Source organism: Arachis hypogaea, chromosome 9 (assembly GCF_003086295.3).
Source record: "Arachis hypogaea cultivar Tifrunner chromosome 9, arahy.Tifrunner.gnm2.J5K5, whole genome shotgun sequence".
Lineage (NCBI taxonomy): Eukaryota > Viridiplantae > Streptophyta > Magnoliopsida > Fabales > Fabaceae > Arachis > Arachis hypogaea.
Window position 1 is genome coordinate 8,729,141 of NC_092044.1, and position 22,175 is coordinate 8,751,315.

The window sequence follows — 22,175 nt, forward strand, 5'->3', positions numbered from 1 at the left end:
CGGAGTAAAACCTTAGAGATATTTTTGTGTAAATTTTTTTTGTGGACTAAATTTTTTTTCCACTTATTCATCATTGTTTTAATTTTTTCTTTTCCTTCTTCATCTTCATATTTTTCCTGGTCACTTGTTCGTCTTCACATTTTCTTTCTTATTTTTACTTCCACTTATTCGTGAATAGTTCTTCAGCTACCACATCAAAGAAAAATGGGAGAATAACAAATCTGTTTCGAGGATTACATGAAACAGGGTTGTTTTGGACCTGAACGTGAGGTTCAGGCTCCTTTTGGGGCAGAGTCAGACATTTGCTAGTATCGAGGTGCCGCTGCTCGAGTTCTTCGTGAGGAGTTGGGGGGAGTGGTATCTGCAAAGGATTCCAATACTTAAGTTAGTAAGGGTTTTAAACAGGTTTTTAATAGATTTGGTTCGAAAAATACCTGAGGGCGTCAAGGTATTTATAAATGTGGATGTAGAGTCAATAATTACCTTTTAGAATAGTTTCACCTTTGATGGTGAATAACTGTTTTCTTCGGTTAGGAGGTTGTTGAGATCTCTCTTCTAGATGAAGGAGAGAGTTTGTAGGAGTCAGTTTAGTGATCCAAGTGGGTAGGACTAAGATTCGCATAATCGAGCCCAACTTCCATAAAGTCGGGTAGGATTGGGCTTTGCTCATTTTTAGGTATAGCTATGTTTTGGGCCAAGGTATGAATAAAATCCATTAAACAACTTTTCTCATATTTTTTCTTTTTTTTTTTGTTTGAATGTGTGAGTGTTCTATTTTAATTTATTAGAGGAGAAATATATTTTTTTTAATCAAAGAAAGCTAAGAAATTTTAGTGTTCGGGTTTATTTTTGTTGTGTCTGGCTTGTTTTTTACTCCATTTTAGTGTATTGAGCTTTCCTTGATTAAAAAAAAATTATTATTTGTACCCATGAAAGATACAGACGCTGACAAATGTACCTATATAAGAATAAAACGACAATTGTAACTACGGAAGATGGCTTCCGTGTGCGAAGAGTACAACGGACCAATTACGTAACCAATGTCTGGGTATTCTTGGCATACGGAAGCCATCTTCTGTGGTTATAATTATCGTTTTATTCTTATATGGGTACATTTATCAGCGTCTGTATCTTTTATGGATATAAATGGTAATTTATTCAAAAAAATATATATATATCTTTTTTATTTAAAACAAATGAGGGAGAAGGCGAATAATCACATTAAAAACTTGGATGTGTCTCTATTTACATAAAGGTGTAAGATTAAATTAAACAAGATTAAAAAATTAAAATTCAAATAGTATCTTTTTTTGTGACTAAATAAAAAAAAAGAAAGAGACAAAACCAAATTAATTGATTAGGTTCATATATAAATTTATTAGATGTTGAAACTCATTCTATACTTGACTCCAATTCGAGTGAATGCCCGCGCGAGAAACAGTTGCTTTAGCCAAAAGAAAAAAAAGGAGAAAACTAGTAGACGACTATATACTCTTAAGTTTTATTACAATATCAAATCAGATAATACATAAGAATGAAGAGTAACACTAAGAGAAATGTTCCAAAACCGAATTCAAATCCATCATCATCATTGCTAGATGACATGCTTGCTTGACGGTTTATACCATAATAATAATAAGAAGAAGAAGAAGAAGAAGAATACTTTCCAATAAAGGGAAATAAAGAAGGAAAGTGCATAAGGACATAAAATAAAAGAACAAGAAGCACCAATATGCAAGCCATGAAACTCTTCTCAACTTCGGATGCAAATTGATATAAAGATAATAGCATGTCTAAAATAGACATTACACTTGACCAGTATATTATCAATCCCAAGCTTAGAACCAATAGAGAAGGTACCAATGGGGATGGCCCCTTTTCCATCTTCATCACATTCGTGACTGATTTTTGTTTCCAATGTGGAAGATTAAATAATAATGTGATTTACAAGGAAGAGTTATATATGATTAAGGTCTTTGATTGTTGAAGAACATAATGATGATGAGTCTGATTTAATTTCAATATATTTGGTGCCTCAAATGATGGTTGAGCTATCCCAACGACTCTCAACAGAAAATTAACTGCCATATTTATTTAGACTTTAGAGTGCATCTGGTTGTGACATTTAGCCAATATTTTTTTCAGCTAAACCCATTAAATAAACTACCAACATATTTTATCTTCATGGTGCAATAATAATTTTTGCTTAATTATCACCATGTTCCCAACAACAGCAAATATAGCTTAATTAATTAATAAACCACAAAGTAGTTCAACCATAGAGTAATTAATGAAATTAAAAGGGGAGGAAGGTGCTTAATTTTCAAACATAATTGCTACATATTTTGTGCCAAAAATACGATCGACAGTTGCAGCCAACCGAACTCCTGCTATGGGCAATGGATTCAAAAGGTACGACCATTTTCGTTACAACATACAACTACCACACAATTTTTTGACGGTAATATTTTGTTTCTCACATTATTACCATCGGATTATTCTTTCAGTAAATTCGACAATAATCTCAATCTTTTTTAAATTATTGTGACGCAATTTTTTTTAATTTTAATTTTGATTTTTTTATTTAAATTTATTTTTTACACAATTAATGGTCAATTTATAAATAATAGAAACTAATTATGTAATATTAAGTAATAAATATTCAATTAAATTAAAAGTTAAATAAATCAAATAAATACAAAAAAACAGTGAAACAAAGCCCTAATCGCTAAAGATTTTGGTAGTAGTAGTCATCGTCATTCTCGTAATTCTATTGAGTCGGCAAAAAAGACGGTGATGTCTGTGTCCCACCAGCAGCACACATCTAAGAAGGTTTAATTATATTAAATTAATTACTGTCCACTTCTAAAACCATCCCTCTTTAGTCTCAGTAAAAATCTTCTTGTAATTTGGTGGGTATTTCTCTTTGCCTTGTGAACGTATTTCGATGGATTAAGTTGTTTTTGTTCTTCCATCAAGAACAAAACCTTGAAGTCTAAAGTACCAAAGTATTAGAAACAAAACACAAAATTTCTACTTGCAAGAATAAGAACAATGATATCCACTTAGAAATAATGACAGCAACAAACACACACCAATGTAGCGAAAAATTGCACAGAAAACAAAAAAATAGACACAATCACATCAAAATTTTTAAAAAGTACCTTATTGTAAGAATTAAAAATCATGAGTCACTAGAATTCAAAAATAGTTTCACTATGATCAAAATAATATATAAGAAGATCACTAATTATTGTACAATAGATACATATAACAAGTCAATTAATCTAAATATCAAATCTTATAAACAAGAACTAAGAAAATAAAAATATCACAAAATAGAATTGCTTTTGCATGACCCACAAATTCAATCATAGATCTTATCTAAAAAATTTGAATGATCAAAGTAACTATTTAAGTATCTTGAATATATACGTTGTCTAAATTTAAACTCGATCCAACAATTAATAAATTTTTATTGAATAATTTATGTGTGTGAAAAAATAAAGTGATTATTTATTTTTACTTAATAAGATCCTTATGTGAGAACATTGCACTATTAATTATTAACTGATTTTCAAATTAATTAATTGGTTTAGTGTTGACTCCCAATTTTTTTTTAATTTCGCTAGGGAACCAATGAAGTATCTATACAATGTGTACAATGAGTTATTTATTTGGCCCAATTTAAATTAAAATTAAAAATGTACCCACTTTTTACCCCAGTGTAACAAAACCCTTCAGTTTCACTTTAATTCTAACATTCTAATCCTTATTTCAAATTTTATCCAATCCCTTCTTTGTGAACGACGGCACACCTCTCACCCTCTTCCTCATGAGCTCTGATAACCATCCCACCACAGCGCCGCTGACTGACATCGCATCTCCCTCATCACCTTTCAGCCCTCAATACCAGGCATAAAAAATAACTATCTATTTTATCTATGAAAGTAACCATCCAATTCCATATGAAATTAACCATCCAGTTTATTATATCTATAAACAGGATTTTTTTTTTCCAAATACAAAATGCTTGTTGAGCTAATTCCTTAATTAGAGTATTGAGATTTTGTTCATGAGACTTGATGAAGATTAACATGTGATTGCCCATTCATTTTCTGAACTTATCTGAATGTATTGGTAGAATATCTTTTAATTATGACATATTTATCAGGCGACAAAAATAACCATTTATTTTGTCTATAAAAATAACCATCCGAATCCATATTAAACTGAAAGACAATATATTTAACATGTGATTACTTAAATAACCATCCACGTATGAATAGAAATAATTATCTGCTAACATAGTGAACATATAGATTATTCGTCATTAACCACAACGTATAACACTTTTGAGTTAAACTTCTCCTTAATCACATATTCATAATACTAACGGCATATGTTTTATTAAAAAAATTTACACTTTGTGATAAATTTACATTATGGAATATGACATAATTAAGTAGAATTTAGCAATGTAATTGCATGTCTATTATAACTTAATCACTTATATCTAATTGCAACAACTCCAAACATATTTGAATTCAGTTAATGATAAACTAAATCCAACTCAACAAGATGATCATGTTGTGTCTCATTAGTTTTTAGCTCCAGTCACTTCCACAACCTGCAATCGAACACAAATAAAAAAAGCCAACCAAAGAAATTAAGTGATATATGGTACTATAATCCCACAAACACACAAGAATAACTATGATCAATAACCTAAAATAGAAACATTACTTATTATTGAAAACACATTATAAAATCACAAAAAGAAGATATACACACATAAGTGAGAGTGATGATGCATGTGATCATTTATGTTCAAAATCAACATGAATAAACCATTTCATTCAAATCACTCAATAAAACATATATGCACTTCTTAAAAATATACCAAATAATTGATAACATCTGAATTTTTAAGCAAATTGGTGTTTTGATAAAAAAAAATCACAAACAAGTGCATAATAAAATTCAAGCTCAAACATCATTAGAAATCACATAAAACTGCACAATTATAAATTATAATGCCTCATGGGAATAGATTTTAAGTCAAATGCTGGTCATACATAAGAATTAAACAAAAAAATTTCATTTAGACATTTCATCAAGCATATGGTGTGCATCATGTGTAAACAGAGCATTAAGCTCAATGGAAGCGACAATCAACCCATAAAATTCAGCCAACAAACACATTCAATCTAGCAACAGATATTAACTAGTCCTAAGCCTAATCTATACGCAGAAACTAGAATTAAAAGCAATGAAATAAATAAATAAAATAGAAAAAACAGAGGACAAGGAAAAGGATGGAACCTACGTTGATGAAGGAGAGAAAGAAAAACGGGGAAGTGATGGTGTTGCAGCGGCACAGAACTTAGCCACTGTTGGGTTGCACCGGAGTGTTGCTCGCCGAAACTGGCAGGCGCGAACAGGGGCGTCGGGCAACGAACACGGCAGGGAGAAATGGAGAAAAAGAAAAGAAAGAGAAGAGAGAGAGGGTGGACGACGGTGGTCGCCGGTGGTGGTTGCGGACGATTTGATGGGGTTGGTTAGCTGGGAGGGTGATGGTTAGGGTGATCTGGATTGAGAAAACGAAGAACAGAGATAAGGGTTGGGTAGAGAAGAAGCGATGGTGCGGCAGCGTGACAGCATGTTGCTGCCCTTTACGTCCCCTCCTACATCAATGGCGGTGGCTGTGGCAGTCGGGTTGTTATGAGTAAGGCGGCACGACGTTGAGAGTTTGACAGAGAGGGATTAGCGTGCGAGGGAGAGGAATTAGGTACTAAATAGAGAGAATAGATTTGGACGGCAGGCAGTGATCGTGAACGCGCTGCACTGGCAAGATTCTCGAAAAAATGGAGAGAATGGTGGTAACGGCGTATTGAGAGAGGGGATTCTTATTTTGATTCTATAACTGACGGTAATCCTAATTTATTTCAAATTTTAAATTAAAAATAATTTAAAATTAATTAATTACTCATAATATATTTTAACTTTCAATTTAATCCCATTGTATACATTGTACAATATTTCTATTGACTTCTCATATTTTTTTTTTAATTTAAAATGTATAACTTCAAAACAAAGGAAACAATTCAATCATTTTCTTTCCGATTCTCTATTTGTTTATTTACTTATTTACGCAAGATAAAATAATTTCTTTATATCACTTTAAATATACTCCAACTACAAAATAGAACAAGAATTTGGATTCTCATCACTAAAAAGCTGAGGACCATAAACATAGTGAATGAAATAAGGAACATTCTCTTTTGTCTTAGTCTCATCTTTTTCCTTTGTTGTTTCGCCATCTTTCTTCTTTGTTGATTCACCAGATTTTTCTCCTTCTTCTTTGACTTCTTTTTTCTCCACCATTTTCAATTCCTTTATGGAAATAACCTCTGCATTTTTGTGCACCTTTTTTTTCATGAATGATATCAACTTCTCTTCTTCAATTGTGCCTTCAACTGTAACAGTGTGCACTTTCTTGTCTATTTTAACATTGAAAATACCTACATGAAATTATAATAGCGAGTCTTAAAATAATGGGTATATTCAAATTATTTAGATGTAATTATGTAAATCCATATTTCTTCCATTTTACAATAATGGATTCAAAAAAAAGAAAATACATAAATAGAATTAATATTATACTTTTTTTTAAAAAATATCATTATTAAGTGTAATTTAAAAAAAAAATTAGTGGAAACTCACGTGTAATTATCTTCATACATGTAGAGTTGATAATTAAGAATCGTTAGATTATAATTTAGTCAAATCTGTCAAATCATCTAACCATTCTTAACTATCAACTTTATGTGAAGACAACTACAAGTAACTCTCCACCTAAAACATTATATTACCTAAATAATATAAATGAGGAAAATATTTTAAATTATTTAAAATGAAAAAAAATAAAACAAATATTTTAAAACTAACATAGTGGTTGAATTACCTTTATGCTTCAGCAACATGGTTCTGAGATCAGCTTCACATTTGTCACAATGCATGTGCGTCTTCACCGTAATTGTCCGTACAATTGGCTTCAAAATATAGACATGGCCATGTGAAAAATAATTTCCGAATGAAAAAAATCTACTTAAAACATTATTAAACATAGATACACAAAAGATATATATAAAAATAAAAAATACCAATAAAGAGAAAATTTAAATAAGTAAAATTATAAGTACTAATACTCAAAAGATAAGAAATAAACTATAAACCCAAATCACTGAGAGCTATAAATGAAAAATGTTATTTCATTTAAGAGTTTAATTCATGTGTGTCCTAAATTATTATTAGAGAAAATTTTTAAATTTTTTAATAAATAAATAACAAATGTATTAAAATTTCAAATGTTGTATATTTTCAACAATTTTTTTCAATTGATAACTGGCCCTAAATAATATTTACTTTAAATGTATATTTAATAACTATTACCCATATATTAAAGGAATAACTTACTTCTTTCTTTTCCTTTGGCTTTGAATCCGTGGGAATATTCTCCTTGGGCTTGATCTTTGGTGATATTAATTCAACTTTTCTCTTGCTTTTCTTCTCTATAATCTTCAATATTTTCAGAGGATCTAATTTTCCTTTTGCTTTGATCTCCCCTTTCTCAGTATCTATTTCAACACTGTGCACCCCTGCTCAGAATTCACCATCTATTTAAACCATTGATTCCATTTATAAATGGTAAATATCATTAATAATTAGTAATGATTAAAAAAAAAACATATATAAGATTTTCTCATGGTAAATATTGAAATACAAAAATACAGTGTAGCTAAAGAGACAAATGAGAGAGAAAATGACACAAGCACATGAGAAAATATTAATTATTAAATAATAATTTAGCAATATCAAGTTAGTTGAATAGTGTAGCTAAATTCAGTTGAGTTTGGACAACAAAGCATCCACATATCATTGAGCTGAAGTCTTTATAATAATAAGATTTGCTCATGGTAAATATTGAAATACAAAAATACTATTTATATACCAAAACAACCATCAAAATCACTTATTATGTATTTGTGTTTAAATAATACATATGTTATTTAATTTATTTTTAATGTGTATTTTATATTTTAATATGTATTTTATACTAATAAGTGATTTTGATGACAGATTTTGATATATACGTAGTATGGTTGATTAAAATAAAAATAACACTTATAATTAAAATCCAAATATACCTTCAATAGTGAGGAGATGCTTCTTGATATTGCTCCCACATTTAGGGCAATGCAAATTAACTTTGTAAATGGCAGTAATTACTTCAATGATTTCCTCCTTTTCTTCTTTCCCTGCTCCCATTTTCTATTGTTGCAAGGAACGAATGCTCGGAATCACAGAAACATATTAGGATTGGTTATTATTAGTAGTGCAAGTTTCTTAACCAACCTGCTTTGTTGGTTCAACTATCTAACTAATGGTAGCTCACCAGTTACTTCAAACTTGCTTACACAAAGTCATACACTTTTTTTTTTTGTTCACGATATCTCTTAATTTAGCAGGTCAATGATTGATTTGTTGTGACTTTGAATTTCATTTAAGGGTTTGTTATTGGCCAATAAATTGCTACATACACAATGTTGAATTCGAACCCCAACACCTATGTAACCACTTGACCAACATAAATTGATTTTATGACATACAAAATTATAATAAAAAATCTACACGAGCATTGCCCCCCAAAATTTGAGAAGCACAACATAAAGGTGGAAAAGTTAAGACATGCTTACATACCATTTCATCCTTAAAGATCTTGAGGCATATCTTCCTGTTAATATAGTGGTTGGGCAAACATAACTGCTCTTAAAGTCACATTTTGTATTACCCATTATGCCCTTAATTAACAACCCCCAACCCTAACAGCAAACACACTTGTGCTTGTCTGCTTGACATATATCTTCACTGAATTCAACAATAATACTTAAGTCACTGGTTGGAGGGTGTAAAATTTCAATATAATCATCAACCAGTCTGTCCAATCAATAATAATAATTTAAAAAAAAAAAAGATAGCTTCAAATAATTATAGATGATTTTGCACTAATTGAAAATTTTAATAGTATTCTAAAAGGAAATTAATGTACAAGCAGCAACATGAAAAATTTTACATAACAATCACGTGATATTTCTATTGAACCACTAATCTCTGTAAATGATCCAGAAAGACCTCGAAGCTAACGTCATCCGTAAAGATAATATCTCCTCCAGGAAGAGCAGCGTCGGAGTTATAAGTAGCAGAAGGATTTAACTTTGCTAGTAAAAATCGCGCCTGCAAAAATAATTAAACATGTACATGAAATCGAACATATCGAGTTACAGACAATGTCTTGTGTACCAGGTTGAACTTGATACATCATGTAGTAAGGTAATTTAATGGCGTAGATTTGAACCACGAGAGAGTGGCATCCGCCATCATTCAAATCTATACCATTTGGTCATTATAGTAATATTAGCATTGTCCTGGAGTTATTCACATCCCAGTCCAAGTTCATCAGTGATAAAGATAAATGCGGTGACATTCATAAGCTATCTCAAAACAGGATGGTAATTGGTTTAGCAGCGAGGCACATACGCCGAGAGATAAAGACTACACAACAAACAAGTGGAATGCAATAAGAAATGGTGGGTCACCTGGGAACCATGCTGATCGCAAACAACTAGGCGAGGTACGGGAAATCTTTCCTTTATTATCGACTCTGCATCATCATGAGGAGCTCGTAGTAACTGAGCAAATGCCTGCAAAATATAGTGAATTTAATGGAAGGCATTCTGTACACAAATACAATGTCAAGAGCATCAATGATGCAGCTTTAAGCCAAAGACCTCAAAAGGACCCTTTGAAGCCTACAAAGATCTAGAAAAGGGGTCCAACAACCTGCTTTGGTCCCTTTTTTTCTTTCTTTTTTTTATCTATTTGGTCTGAGATTTGGCGTGGGTTGACAATTTTTATACCTGAGATCTTAATAGGTCCAAATCTTTAGATGAAATAGCTTATTCTATCTACTTTCAGATGTTGCAAGCTTTAGTAGTTTAAAATTTGTATAAAATGTTGTTGAATATCATGTCAGATGATGTCGGGTTTTATATGAAATCAAAAGGTGTCTTGTGCTCTAAGGTAAATTTTACTGTATAAGACATGATTTATACTACAGAATCATTGGACACTGAAGTGCAGAAACGAGGGCAGTAAACTGCAAAAAAGAGCACAACCTAAGTGCTGCAGGAATGAAAATGTAATAAACGAATGGGCATACAAGATCAGATCACAAACAAATGAATTAAATACAACTATAGAGAGTTTATAGAACCTCAATATGAAGATGGTTTGTCATGTGAGAAGACTAACAAATGCAGGTATAGGACCAAATAAAAAGAGAAATTTTTTTTTAAGAAATTAAAAGCCCACCTCTAAAATGCCTTGCTAAATACTTGGTTTATGACAAAAATAAACACCATTATTTAATCAATATATAGCTCATGTTTCTCAATTAGGCAATTAGCTGTAAGAAGTATAAAAGAATACCTGATGTTCTGGTTCATTATGATATCCAGCCTTGCGCCATTGAGCAATGGTCGAACCATGAAAAATAACAACAGTGAAAAATGAATCCAAAAGCAGGATCCTGTCAGCAGCAATGGCTGCCACATCAAGAAGAGCTGGTTCAGGACCTGAATGGAATGAATAGGTAATCAACGAAGGCTGAACCATGACAACAGAATTGGCAACATTTTCGCGATTCAATATCATTCTAAAGTATGCAGTCTCATCTGGACTATTATTGAAGACCTGCAATAAACAAATTCAGGATGTAAACACCATTAAGTACAAAAATAAAGCTAGGGCACACATCAGCAATGCAACAGATTTAAAGAACTGAAAATAGAAAATGCATACCTGAACAAATTGAGAACGTCGTAAGTGGAACATAAATTGTGGGAATATTGACAACCTGGGAGACAAACTAAAAGAAGTTGGACTGTCCTTCTGATATTCTCCAAACCGGGAACACAAGTTTATCAATGCCTTATCCAACCATCTGATGGGATCAAATTCAGCCTAATTTCCAAAATTGCATCATGTTATACAATGGCATAATAGAAAAATTTACACAAGCCATAAAAATAAAACCATTTACACAACCAATAGTTGCTTTCTAGGACAATCACGAGTAAGTTTTCAGTTCTCGCAATGGTTGATGCATCATATATATCAGGTGGCAAAAAGAAAAACGTTTGCTTCTTTTGCAAACTAAACGTTTATTATATTTTACTAAAGCATAATGGATTTAGACTCCATTGTCCTTCATTTCATTTTATATGAAATGGAGACCCTGTGCCACTTCTCATGCTCGACCATTTTATTATTCCCCAGGACAATTTCATGCTCTGAAAAGCAATCAAACTACAAAATTAAAAACCAAAATCTAACAATTACTCCAATAATCTATAGTGGGCTTAAAGGACATTCTTTGTGTCCCGTTAATTAGATCACTGATGTATCACACAAATTAAACTCCAAGCCACAGTGGGATCTTGTATGACTTAGCAACACAGCATTCTGTGCCCCTGATCCCATATTATGGACCCAGAGCCTAAGTGAGAAAAGAAAACATGAACCAATTATGTTGAGCTTATACAGTTAGAAAATATACAATTGACATATTTAAAGGGAATTGGACAATACGGTAGCACATTTCTGCAAAATCTGTAAGTGCAGAAAATATCAAACATTCACCTCTGTTTCCATTTTGAAAGAGACTTGGCGTGCCATGACTATAGCAGCTGCTTCTTGGTCAAATCCAGCTATCAAGTCCTAGAATTTTACATATAAAACACTGATGAACTTTGGAAAATGACTTCATAAAAAATGAATAAAATACAAATGATATCGTGAAATATGATAACTCCAAGTTACCAAGCAAGAAAAATAAAGTGCTCAAATTACTTTATAAATCATCCAATGGAGCATTGAAGCACCATAAGCATTGACATCATGTATGAAAAAAAGAAAAACTGAAAAGAATAAAAGACAGCAATTTTCTTATAACACCTTAAAACCAATAAAAATTTTAAAACCCATCAAGCCATCAGATGTCTCAACCTTGCAACACCTTGGGCTAATGTTAACGAGCCAAGGTGCACTTATCTCACACATAGATTCCTCTCATCCTACATCCTTCAATTCTTCAGTGTTACAATCTTGTTAATCACGTTTCAAATATTCCTCAAACGACAAAGAATTCCATCAGCGGTAGCATGTTAATGTTACAGGGTTCTACAACTAGAGTTAAATAAGCATTTATTTATTCAAAAATAATATTGCATTACTGTAAAATTTCTTGTTTAACTTTTTCATTTTTACGGGACAAAGTTCTCTGTTAAATCTTAATAGATAGAGGTCCTAAATCATCATACCTCAACCTAAAAAAATGTCATCATTCCAAAATAAACTAAAATTAAACCGAGGGCCATCATCCCCAATGATGCAAACTCTATTACTCCTGCTACTACCATTAGCAGAAAAATGGAGAAATTAGCAAGTGTTCCCATCAAAAGTCACCTCCCTAATGTTACACAAGTCAAACTAAGTATAATCATGTACTCTTTGTGATGAAAATAAGTTCTTGGTCTATTTGAACAAATGACTTTCAGAATTCCGAATACTGAATCAATATATATTTAGAAATAAATGGCGCTAGTGATCAAATGAACCAGATAAAATGCATCAAAGGGTAGGAGATGAAAGCTTGCCTGTGAACTTCCTGGTCCAGCAACCCATCTACGTGAAAGAGTTGTAACTCGAAGTCTCATTTCCCCGCTGTTACTCTGATAACTGAGGCAAAATATCTGTAATGAGTGAGATAATTTATCTACACTACCATAACAGGTAATACATAACACAAAGGTGCACATGGATTATTTTCATACTAAGTCAGGAATTGGAAGTAAAACTGATTGCTTGTAGACTGCACTGTAGCATCAGGAGTTTCCTTTCTCACGACATCAAAAAACAGACACAACGATGTGGATTTGTCAAGGCCACACATCTTCCATGCACTAGTACCTCCTTGACCAATAACAGTATCTGAACACAATGGGGTTTTCTGCACCATGTACGAGGAAGGAGTTAAGCATCTTTTTTTTACCCCCGAGGGCAGAGGCTTTTTCCCTTTTGGGGCTGGGGTTACTATAATACAATAGTAGCACAAAACAGTGTTAACCTGCTAGATGTACCTTTTCAAGAGTTGCACAAGGGCCAATAATACCTTGAACTTTCAAGTCCTTAGAGCAGTTTATCTCAAATATTCCACTGCAGAAATAAGTTAAAACAGCAAGACAAGATGATCAGAATCATCTACACTAATTAGGAGTTCAATATGTTAGAATCATATATAAATCTATGTTTACAGCAGCATATTTGTCTATCATCCAGCATTAAATTGGTATTGGAATGAGCTTCACCTAATATGTAATAGAAAGGAACTGACTGAGTCAGCACTCAGCAGCTTGGCAGACAGAGTGCGCCATGGGGTATGCTTTTGTTTCTGAAACCAATGAACGTAACTATGATCCATATACAACAATTAAGCCTTCTCCAATTAGGTAGAGTAAGTCAACAATTATATTTACATTTAAACCAACACTGGACCACTTTCATGTCCACTTTTGGTTTATCTAAATCTTCCTCTACCTCTCTAGCTACAACCTACAAGACCATACTCTATCTGATAAACTCTTCTTACTTGGGCCTCCAGAAGTCTTGTCCTTACATATCCAAATCACCTAAGGCAAAATACTACCATCTTCTATCCAATAAGCCACCACCCCAACTCTATCTCTAATACACTTATTCCTAGTTCGATTTTGTGTAGTGCATTTAATCAGCCATTGCAGCATCCTTATTTCTGCAACATTTAACCTATCTCATTTAGCACCATTTGCTTGAAATCTGTCTATGTTAGGCTTAATTGAAAAACTAAGAAAAGGCATTCCCAACTCCCAAGGCCAGGTGAAATAGAAAGGTTGTGCTACGCTATCAACAGTAAACATAAAATTTCACCAAATATTTATGACAGGGATCAGACAAGGAAGATTCATGTACCATATAAAAATTAAAAATAATGAAAATCTGTTAATACTTACTTTGATGATAGACCAAGATCATAATTAGAGGCTTGGAAAATACGCTTAAGTGAATCCTTGAAAACTGAATGACCAAAACTTTCAGCAAGTACAACAAGGCCACCAGTCCTCTCAACAGCAGTTTTAAGCTCAGCAATGCCAACCTGTGGGCAAAACAGAATGCAGAAAATTGTTAGTTTAGCAATTAAAGCCTTATCAGCCTATATAGCATAAACCTCTTAATAGTATTTGCATAACAAAACTTCCAACAGGATTGAGATTAGGTACAACACTTAAAAAATTATCCTTCTAGACCATGGATCACGGACAAGAATTATAAACATGTACACTATATCTAGATATGGTAGGAGACACTTATCATTGCCTCATTGGGAGAATTCTCTCCCACATTGCCTAAAATATAACATCACTTAGGTCATCTGCAAAGAATCTTTCTTTTGTTTCTTAGACTAAGGCATAATTCCTAACAACTGATTAAGCCTAAAATGAAAAATTTTGGACAATCAACAAAGTATTTCGGAACCACCTTTCTTACATTGTTATTGTATGGCGTTTATGGTTAGTCACTAGTGAAAGATTTGGGGTCTGCCTTGGTCATAGAACCAAATGTTACTAGCATTAGCGGTTTTGGTAAACTCCGTCTATGCTACACCTACGGTACATAGCCGGTTCCGAACCCAAATAAAGGAGGAGGGTTGGGTTAGACCTTTGACAGCCAACATAAAAACTTAGCCGAATCTTCATGACATGGATCAAAGATGTTATTGCGCTAAAACTAGGACGTTGCCCAGAAGCAACGCACTGTATGGCTCGCGTACAGTGTCAAATGAGCAAGAGACGCTGCATCGGTGCCCGGGTGTAGTGTTAAATGAGCAATGGTTCCCACGTTTTTATGAACGGATGAGGATAAATAAGCTAGTTCACAAAAAAAAAGGTAAAGGTAAAAGTCGGAGCGACAAAAGGTTGAGATTTGAGACGTGAAACATAGGCACTCCAACAGGAAAATCCATAGAAGTAGTGAATACCATGACAAGGAGGAAAATTAACATCATGTGCCTACAAGAAACAAAATGAGTCGGCGCAAAAGCTAAAGAGTTGGATACTTCCGGATTCAAACTTTGTCATACAAGAAAGTTGAAGAATAGGAATGGGGTAGGTATTATCGTAGATAAGCAGTGGGAGAAGGATGCAGTGGATGTCAATAGGGTGGATGATCGGATCATCTCTATCAAATTTGTGGTGGAAAGAGGTACTTTTCATGTAATTAGCACCTATACACTGCAAGTGGGTTCGGACGAGCAACACAAGATAAAGTTTTGGGAGGATCTAGAGAGTTTGGTCCAAGACATACCTTCAAGAGATAAGATTTTCTTAAGAGGAGATTTAAATGGCCATGTTAAAAGAGAAGTGACTTGGCATGGAAATATTCACGGATGCCATGGTTTTAGGGTGGCCAATACAGAGGGTAAAACTATTTTGAACTTTTCCTCAACTTATGAGATTCTCATCGCAAATACATGTTTTAAAAAAAGAGACGAATATCTTATAATCTATAGGAGTGGCATGACAAGCTCTCAAATCGACTCTTTCTTGTTAGTCAACCAGAAATTTTGCATTAATTGTAAAATTATTACGGGAGAGTTTGACAACACAACATAAGATGCTTGTCATGGATTTTCGAGTTTAGCAAAAATAAGGAACAAAGAAACTTTCTAAGACAGATAACAGAAGAGGCAAAGTAGAAAAGGGATGAAAGCGCGGAGAAGATGTGGAGGGAGATAGCAGAAATTATTAGAAGAACAGCAAACGAAAGTTTTGGAATCTAGAAGGATAGAACTTTAAGAGACAATGAGTCCTAGTGGTGGAATGCGAGTGTACAAGAAAAGATAAAGGCAAAAATAAGAGTGATTTTTGTGCCGCAATGCAGATAATTGGAAAAATTATAAAACGGCTAAGAAAGAGACAAAAATGGCTGTAAGTGAAGCAAGAACAATAGCATATGAGAGGAAGGAGAAAAATGTATATATAGAATCGCAAAAGACCATGAAAGAAGAACAAGAAACTTGGATCAGGTTAAGTGCATAAAGAATAAAGACGGAAAGGTTTTGGCTCAAAATGAGAAGATCAATGAAATGTGAAAGAACTACTTTTACGATTTATTTAATGAAGGACAGAAGACTCTTTCGAGCCTTGGTCGGTTATGCTCAAGGGAAGAAGATCAAAACGTCGACTATTGTCAAAAGATTTAAGACTTCGAGATAAAAGAAACTCTAAAGCAGATGAAAAATGGCAGGACAGTAAGACCCAATAATATTCCGATTGAAGTTTGGAAGGACCTTAGAAAGAAAGACATCAGTTGGTTAAACAACTTTTTAATGAGATTTTAAAGTCAAAAAAATGTCAAATGAGTGGAAAAAAAGCACATTGGTACCTATCTACAAGAATAAGAGGGATATACAGAGTTGCAAAAACTAGAGAAGAATCAAGTTCATGAATTATACCATGAAATTATGAGAAATGGTGATAAAACAAAGACTGAGACAAGAGACACAAGTAGAAAACCAATTTGATTTTATGCCAGCCAGATCCACCACTGAAACTACATACCTGTTAAGAAGGATGATGGAGAGGTATCATAGTAATAAAAGGGATTTACATATGATATTTATTGATCTGCAAAAAGTGTACGATAGGGTGCCAAGGAAGGTCTTATGGAAGGTTTTGAAAAGTAAGAGAGTAAGGATCGCATATATTCGTGTAATTAAAGACATGTATGATGGAGCTACAACTAGTGTAAAGACTCAAGGCGGTGTGACAGGGTAATTTCCTATTGGTATAAGATTACACCAAGAATCATCCTTAAGTTCATAACCTTTTACATTAGTCTTGGAAGTACTTACAAAACATATCTAAGAGCCTATGTCATAGTGCATGCTTTTTGCCGATGATATCATCCTTATAGGATAGTCAAGTGAAGACCTAAATAAGAAGTTAGATTTACGGAAAGAATCTCTAGAAGTGTATGGTCTGCGCATAAGCAGTAGCAAGACGGAATATATGGAATGTAAGTTCGGCCGCCGAAGGGATAACCCTAATACAGAGGTGAATATTGGAGAAAACATCCTATGAAAAGTTAGAAGTTTTAAATATCTTGGATGCATCATATAGGATAAGGGAAAGATTGAATAGGATGTAAATCATAGGATCCAAGCAGGTTAATCAAAATGGCGGAGTGCGTCTAGTTTTATGTGTGACAAAAAAGTGCATTTAAAATTTAAAAGTAAATTCTATCGCACTGCTATCAAACCAGCTATATTTTATGGTACAGTGTTGGACGGCCAAAGGAGAGCACGAACATAACTGAAGCGTGGCAGAGATGAAAATGTTGGGATAAAAGAGTGGTCATGCCTGATTGAATAGAATAAAGAACGAAGATACAAGAGAGAGAGTTGAAGTAGTACCTATTGTGGAAAATATGGTAGAATCGCGTCTCAAGTGGTTTGAACATGTGAGAAGAAGACCGACAGAACACTCAGTCAGGAGGGTAGATGAGATGAAAAATGGATAAGGGGTGAAAGGCAGAGAAAGACCTAAGAAGGTCATCCATAAAGTGGTCAAACAAAATCTACATGTAAACGATCTCCCTGTAGACATGATACATGATAGAACTCAATAACATCGTTTGATTCATGTAGCCAACCCCACCTAATGGGACAAGGCTTTGTTGTTGTTGTTGTATTAGTGGTTTTGGTAGAAGTCAAGAGGACAATCTCTACAATTTGTAACTATTGCTAGGATGTGGAGCATTTGATTGGAGCCTAAGATCTATATTTTAAGTTAGAAAATATTTAATTCGAAGTTTCCAACCACTAGTATTGAACAATTATAAGTCCAGGAAGATAAATGCATGACCATAGCACATCCAGAAGAATATTCAATATACAGATAATAAATGGGAAGTGAATGAAAATGAAAACCATTACCAAAAGACTCCTCCTCAGATTACTTAGCAGATGGGCTACCATTCAATATTATATGCTTGACAAATATTAAACAGTGAACAGTTTTCCAGGTGGAAACTAGGGAGCAAATCGTGCCAAGCACTTGCAACATAAAAACAAGCAGAATGCTGCTCACAAATCAAAGGATAATGTACAAAGTGAAAGCATTACCTGATCAAGAGCACAAGCAAAGAGATCTAGCACATGACCTTGATGTACAAGCTGCTTTGCAAGTCCATCATAAAATTTCACACATTTATGGTAATGTGGCACAGAATCTTTATCCAAATCCTTGTGGGAACGAATTGGTTCAGTAAGTTGTTTGGACACAATCTACAACGGTACATATAAGAGAATCAGCCAACCGTAATAAGCCAATCAGAGTAGGTGGAAATCATGCTTGCCCGTGAGATGAAGAGAAGTAAAATAAATATCCAACATAAAAGAACGATTTTGCAACTCTTCTGAAAGTAAATGCTAGTTTATAATATGTGCTTATGTTGTTACCTCTGTTTAGTTATACATATGCAGCCAGATAAGTCTGGACAACCCTCATCACATTCACACAACAACCAAGTTTTGTCACCATAGTGCACTATGGTAAACTTAAGACAATCAAACATTAAAATTTAAATCCTTTGCATTGGTTGTGCGATAGTTTCTTGGTATGCAAGAAAAAAAAATTCTCAACAAACAAATCATCTTCTACCATTGGATGAGATACCAAAGTCCAATAATAATAATAATAATAATAATAATAATAATAATAATGAATTAAACAATTATTACAATTAATTAATTAACAAAGAATGCTACAACTTCGTTCAAGAACCTTGGAATATTCCAAATGGTATGCTTCAACTTCCACCCTGGCAATTTAGCCATTTAGGTTTTTTAGATTTTTAAAAATGAAATTCTCCTATTGTGAAATGAAGTAAATGATTGCGGGGTCATCAATGAGTCATAGTAATATATTTTCATACTTAGTGGCAATTCTCTAAATTAGTAACAAGACTCAAAAATTGCCATATATGCAAGTACACTAAATAGCATATACAGCATACATTAACGAGTATGATCAGCAAGTCTTACAGGAGCAGGTCCTTCAGTTGCCGGCCCACCAATGAAAGCCATGATTCTTGCGGCCGAGCCAGGAACGCATGCCCCCAACAAACTGGCTGCTATGCTCAGTGCAGTACTGGTGCACCTTGTCGCACGCTGGTCAGCAGGCACCGGCCAAGGATCCTTCTGCAGCTCCTCCAAAACCTGTCAACCAAATTACACACAACAAAAATTAACACCGAATACACATTATCAGGATCCTCTCATGTTCACTTAAAATAATTGCTAAAACACATAACTCACTCGCATTTATCAGATGGTCCTTCAACATGATATAGATTACAAAACAAGTAAAGCCATTGTGAGGGTGGCTGCATACATAGCACCACTCTATTTCACTAAGATACCAGCATTCACAAAAAGAGAAGAAAAATTCGTTATAGTATGATCCTAACCATCACTTAGTCATCCTATACTAATCTAATGTTCTTTCTTCCTTTCTTTTCCGCTAACCTGACAGAGTCACAGAGATGATCCTAAATTCCTAATTTCCTCCTCCAAACACACTCCAACCAGAAATTAAAATAACAAATTAGTATTACCGAATTCAGGGTGAACTCGCACTCAGAAGCAGGCACCAAGAACCGCGAAATGCTCTCCCTGGACAGGCCATCCCGGGCGCCGGCAATGACGCCAACGGCCGGCTTCGGCTTATTGGCAAAGAAGCACATCTGCTCAAGCAACTGATCCTTCGAAACATCCTTAGAGCCTTTAAAAACATAAGTCTTAGGAACCTGAGCGAACCCTAACTCATGAACATGCACGAAGGTCCCAAACGTGACCAATCCCACAAGCGAATTCTCCGGCAAAAGCTCCACCGCCTGAAGCAGGGCGGAGCGTAGGTATCCAATCTCCTCCTCGATGACGCACGTGTCGACGACGAAGAGGAACACCGGCGGGACGGTGGCGGTAGGATCAGGTGTGGACGCGTACTCTATTGTTGTGTACTGTGGAAAAAGCTCAGCAGGGAGATTGTCGTCGGAGATTGAAGCGTAGTGAGGGGGGAAGTGGTTGCGCTGGAAGCAGAAGGGGCAGATCCAGATCTTGGCGGCGAAATCGACGATGCAGAAGGGGTTGAGAACGGAGCGGCAGGTTCGGCAGCGCTGGGGCTGGTATGGGAGGAGAGGGGCGGCGGATGAGGGGAAGTGTTTGATGGGAGTGTAGATTACGGCGACGGGGACGACGGCGTTGGCGGCTTCTTGCTTTGTGCCGGGGATGACGTTCCAGGGCATCCGGACGCCATCCTGGGATTCCAGATCAAGAAACTCCGCCATGAATCACGTATTGAGTAATGGATTCGGTTTCAAATTGAGATTTGGAATTGAGTTAGCTAACGATGAGGAGGAGACACAGGCGGAGAGAGTGATAAAGTGAGGAGGTCTCCAGTTTAACAATAATTTCATGTTTCATGGGTCCACACGAGTACATGACACAAAATGAGTGTATGACTACTACAATTTATGAGTAACAGTAAATTTATTTAAAAGGTTTTTCAAGAGCAATGCTACACAATTTATTAATGGGAAAAGCTCTGCATACAAACCATTGTATGCTTTACAAGTTCATTAAACAATAAAATCAAAATACGCGCTGCTCCACGTACGTTGATTATATGTGCTATATAACATTCCGCGTATATCTAATTATCAAATTTAAAATATTTGTTTCCTTCTTCGTTTTCGATATTTTGAGATTTGGTTGTTCTTCTTCTCGCGCGTCTTTCCTCCTTCTTCTCCATCGTTCTTTTCCTCTCCTTTTCTCACTAGTATGTTCTTTGTTTACGTTACCTTTTTTCTCTCTGCAACTCGAGCTTCGTTTTCTATTTTGATTTGTTGTTTTCTGAAATCAAAATTTGAACTCGTTTTGAAGATAATGGATCATTCAAATGAAGATTGTCAGCTGAATCCAGGCAAAGTGGATTATGAATTTGAATCTAACGAAGTTCCTGAGGTTTGATTTACATAGGATTAGTATGAATTTTCTTTCAATAATTTGTATAACATTGTGTAGTTGAAAAATTGCTGAACATTGATTGTGAAAGTAACACGTTAACATGAATCTGTCAATTCAATGTATTAGTTGTGATTAATTACCTGGAATTTATAGCAGAAGCTCCGGGGTAGATCAATTCTTCTTTGGGTGTATTTTAGCTAGAAGTGTGGGTGTATCTACACTTTACTGGTTTTTTGTTATTTTAATTGAGTTGTTGTTGTTTAGGTGTATTATATCAGACATGATTGGGTGTGTTTTTAGTTTTTGACATGGTGTATTCTGCAGCCTGTGTATTTACAGTTTATGACTTTAAAGGTCATTCTGTAGTTGAGTTGTTACGGTTCGGGTATATCATATTAGACATGATTGGGTGTATTTGAATCATATCTATGGGTGTATTCACAGTTCTGACACGGTGTATTGTGCAGCCTCTCTCGGTTGTTGATGACGAGCTTGTTCCGAAGGTCGGAATGACCTTTACCACCCTTGAAGATGCTGAAAAAATTTTACAGGAGCTACGCCAAGGCTGCAGGTTTCTCTACAAGAGTTCGGTGCACAAATAGGAAGGGAAACGAGATTAAGAATCAACTGATTACATGTAGCAGAGAGGGAAAATGGAAATCTAAAATATCTCCGACTGAGAAGACCAATCCGACAGCCGGTTTAAACTGTCCTGCAAGAATTTATATACACACATTGAAGGATGTCGGTGCTTGGATTATTTCAAAGGTTGTGTTGGATCATTTACACCCCTGCTGTCCAAGCAAAGCAGAGATGCTCAAACAGCACAGGGAACTAAGCATGTCCATTCGTCGTACGATAGAGAATAACGAGGAGGCCGGTATCAGACCAAGCAAAACCTACCAATCATTTGTTGCGGCTGCCGGGG

General features: G+C 34.6%; 2 protein-coding genes across 2 annotated transcripts; both read right to left on the reverse strand.

Annotated features, from left to right (window-relative positions):
* Positions 1–6,114: 6,114 nt before the first annotated feature.
* Positions 6,115–8,351, reverse strand: LOC112710270 (heavy metal-associated isoprenylated plant protein 4). The gene is made up of 4 exons (XM_025762430.3): positions 8,211–8,351; positions 7,480–7,661; positions 6,968–7,055; positions 6,115–6,524 (listed from the first exon to the last, which is right to left on the reverse strand). The coding sequence occupies exons 1-4, from the start codon at positions 8,329–8,331 to the stop codon at positions 6,199–6,201; spliced, it is 717 nt and encodes a 238-aa protein (XP_025618215.1). The 5' UTR covers positions 8,332–8,351; the 3' UTR covers positions 6,115–6,198.
* A 611-nt stretch (positions 8,352–8,962) lies between these two features.
* On the reverse strand, positions 8,963–20,776 carry LOC112710269 (protein transport protein SEC23 C). The gene is made up of 12 exons (XM_025762429.3): positions 19,837–20,776; positions 19,265–19,438; positions 18,344–18,505; positions 14,172–14,314; positions 13,263–13,338; positions 12,957–13,132; positions 12,780–12,861; positions 11,764–11,841; positions 10,924–11,085; positions 10,552–10,815; positions 9,660–9,764; positions 8,963–9,297 (listed from the first exon to the last, which is right to left on the reverse strand). Exons 1-12 carry the CDS (start codon positions 20,566–20,568, stop codon positions 9,157–9,159), a joined length of 2,295 nt encoding a protein of 764 aa, XP_025618214.1. The 5' UTR covers positions 20,569–20,776; the 3' UTR covers positions 8,963–9,156.
* Between the last annotated feature and the right edge of the window lie 1,399 nt (positions 20,777–22,175).

What these genes read in the sequence shown, in the direction of transcription:
- LOC112710269 (XM_025762429.3), bottom strand. Translation starts at nt 20,568, where the DNA reads ATGGCGGAGTTTCTTGATCTGGAATCCCAGGATGGCGTCCGGATGCCC. An exon ending in CAACTGAAGGACCTGCTCCT is followed by an intron (nt 18,506 to 19,264) that starts GTAAGACTTGCT and finishes GTACCGTTGTAG; the next exon opens with ATTGTGTCCAAACAACTTAC. An exon ending in GACGTTCTCAATTTGTTCAG is followed by an intron (nt 10,816 to 10,923) that starts GTATGCATTTTC and finishes TGTTTATTGCAG; the next exon opens with GTCTTCAATAATAGTCCAGA.
- LOC112710270 (XM_025762430.3), bottom strand. Translation starts at nt 8,331, where the DNA reads ATGGGAGCAGGGAAAGAAGAAAAGGAGGAAATCATTGAAGTAATTACT. An exon ending in GCATCTCCTCACTATTGAAG is followed by an intron (nt 7,662 to 8,210) that starts GTATATTTGGAT and finishes AATTCTGAGCAG; the next exon opens with GGGTGCACAGTGTTGAAATA. An exon ending in AGCCAAAGGAAAAGAAAGAA is followed by an intron (nt 7,056 to 7,479) that starts GTAAGTTATTCC and finishes TATATTTTGAAG; the next exon opens with CCAATTGTACGGACAATTAC.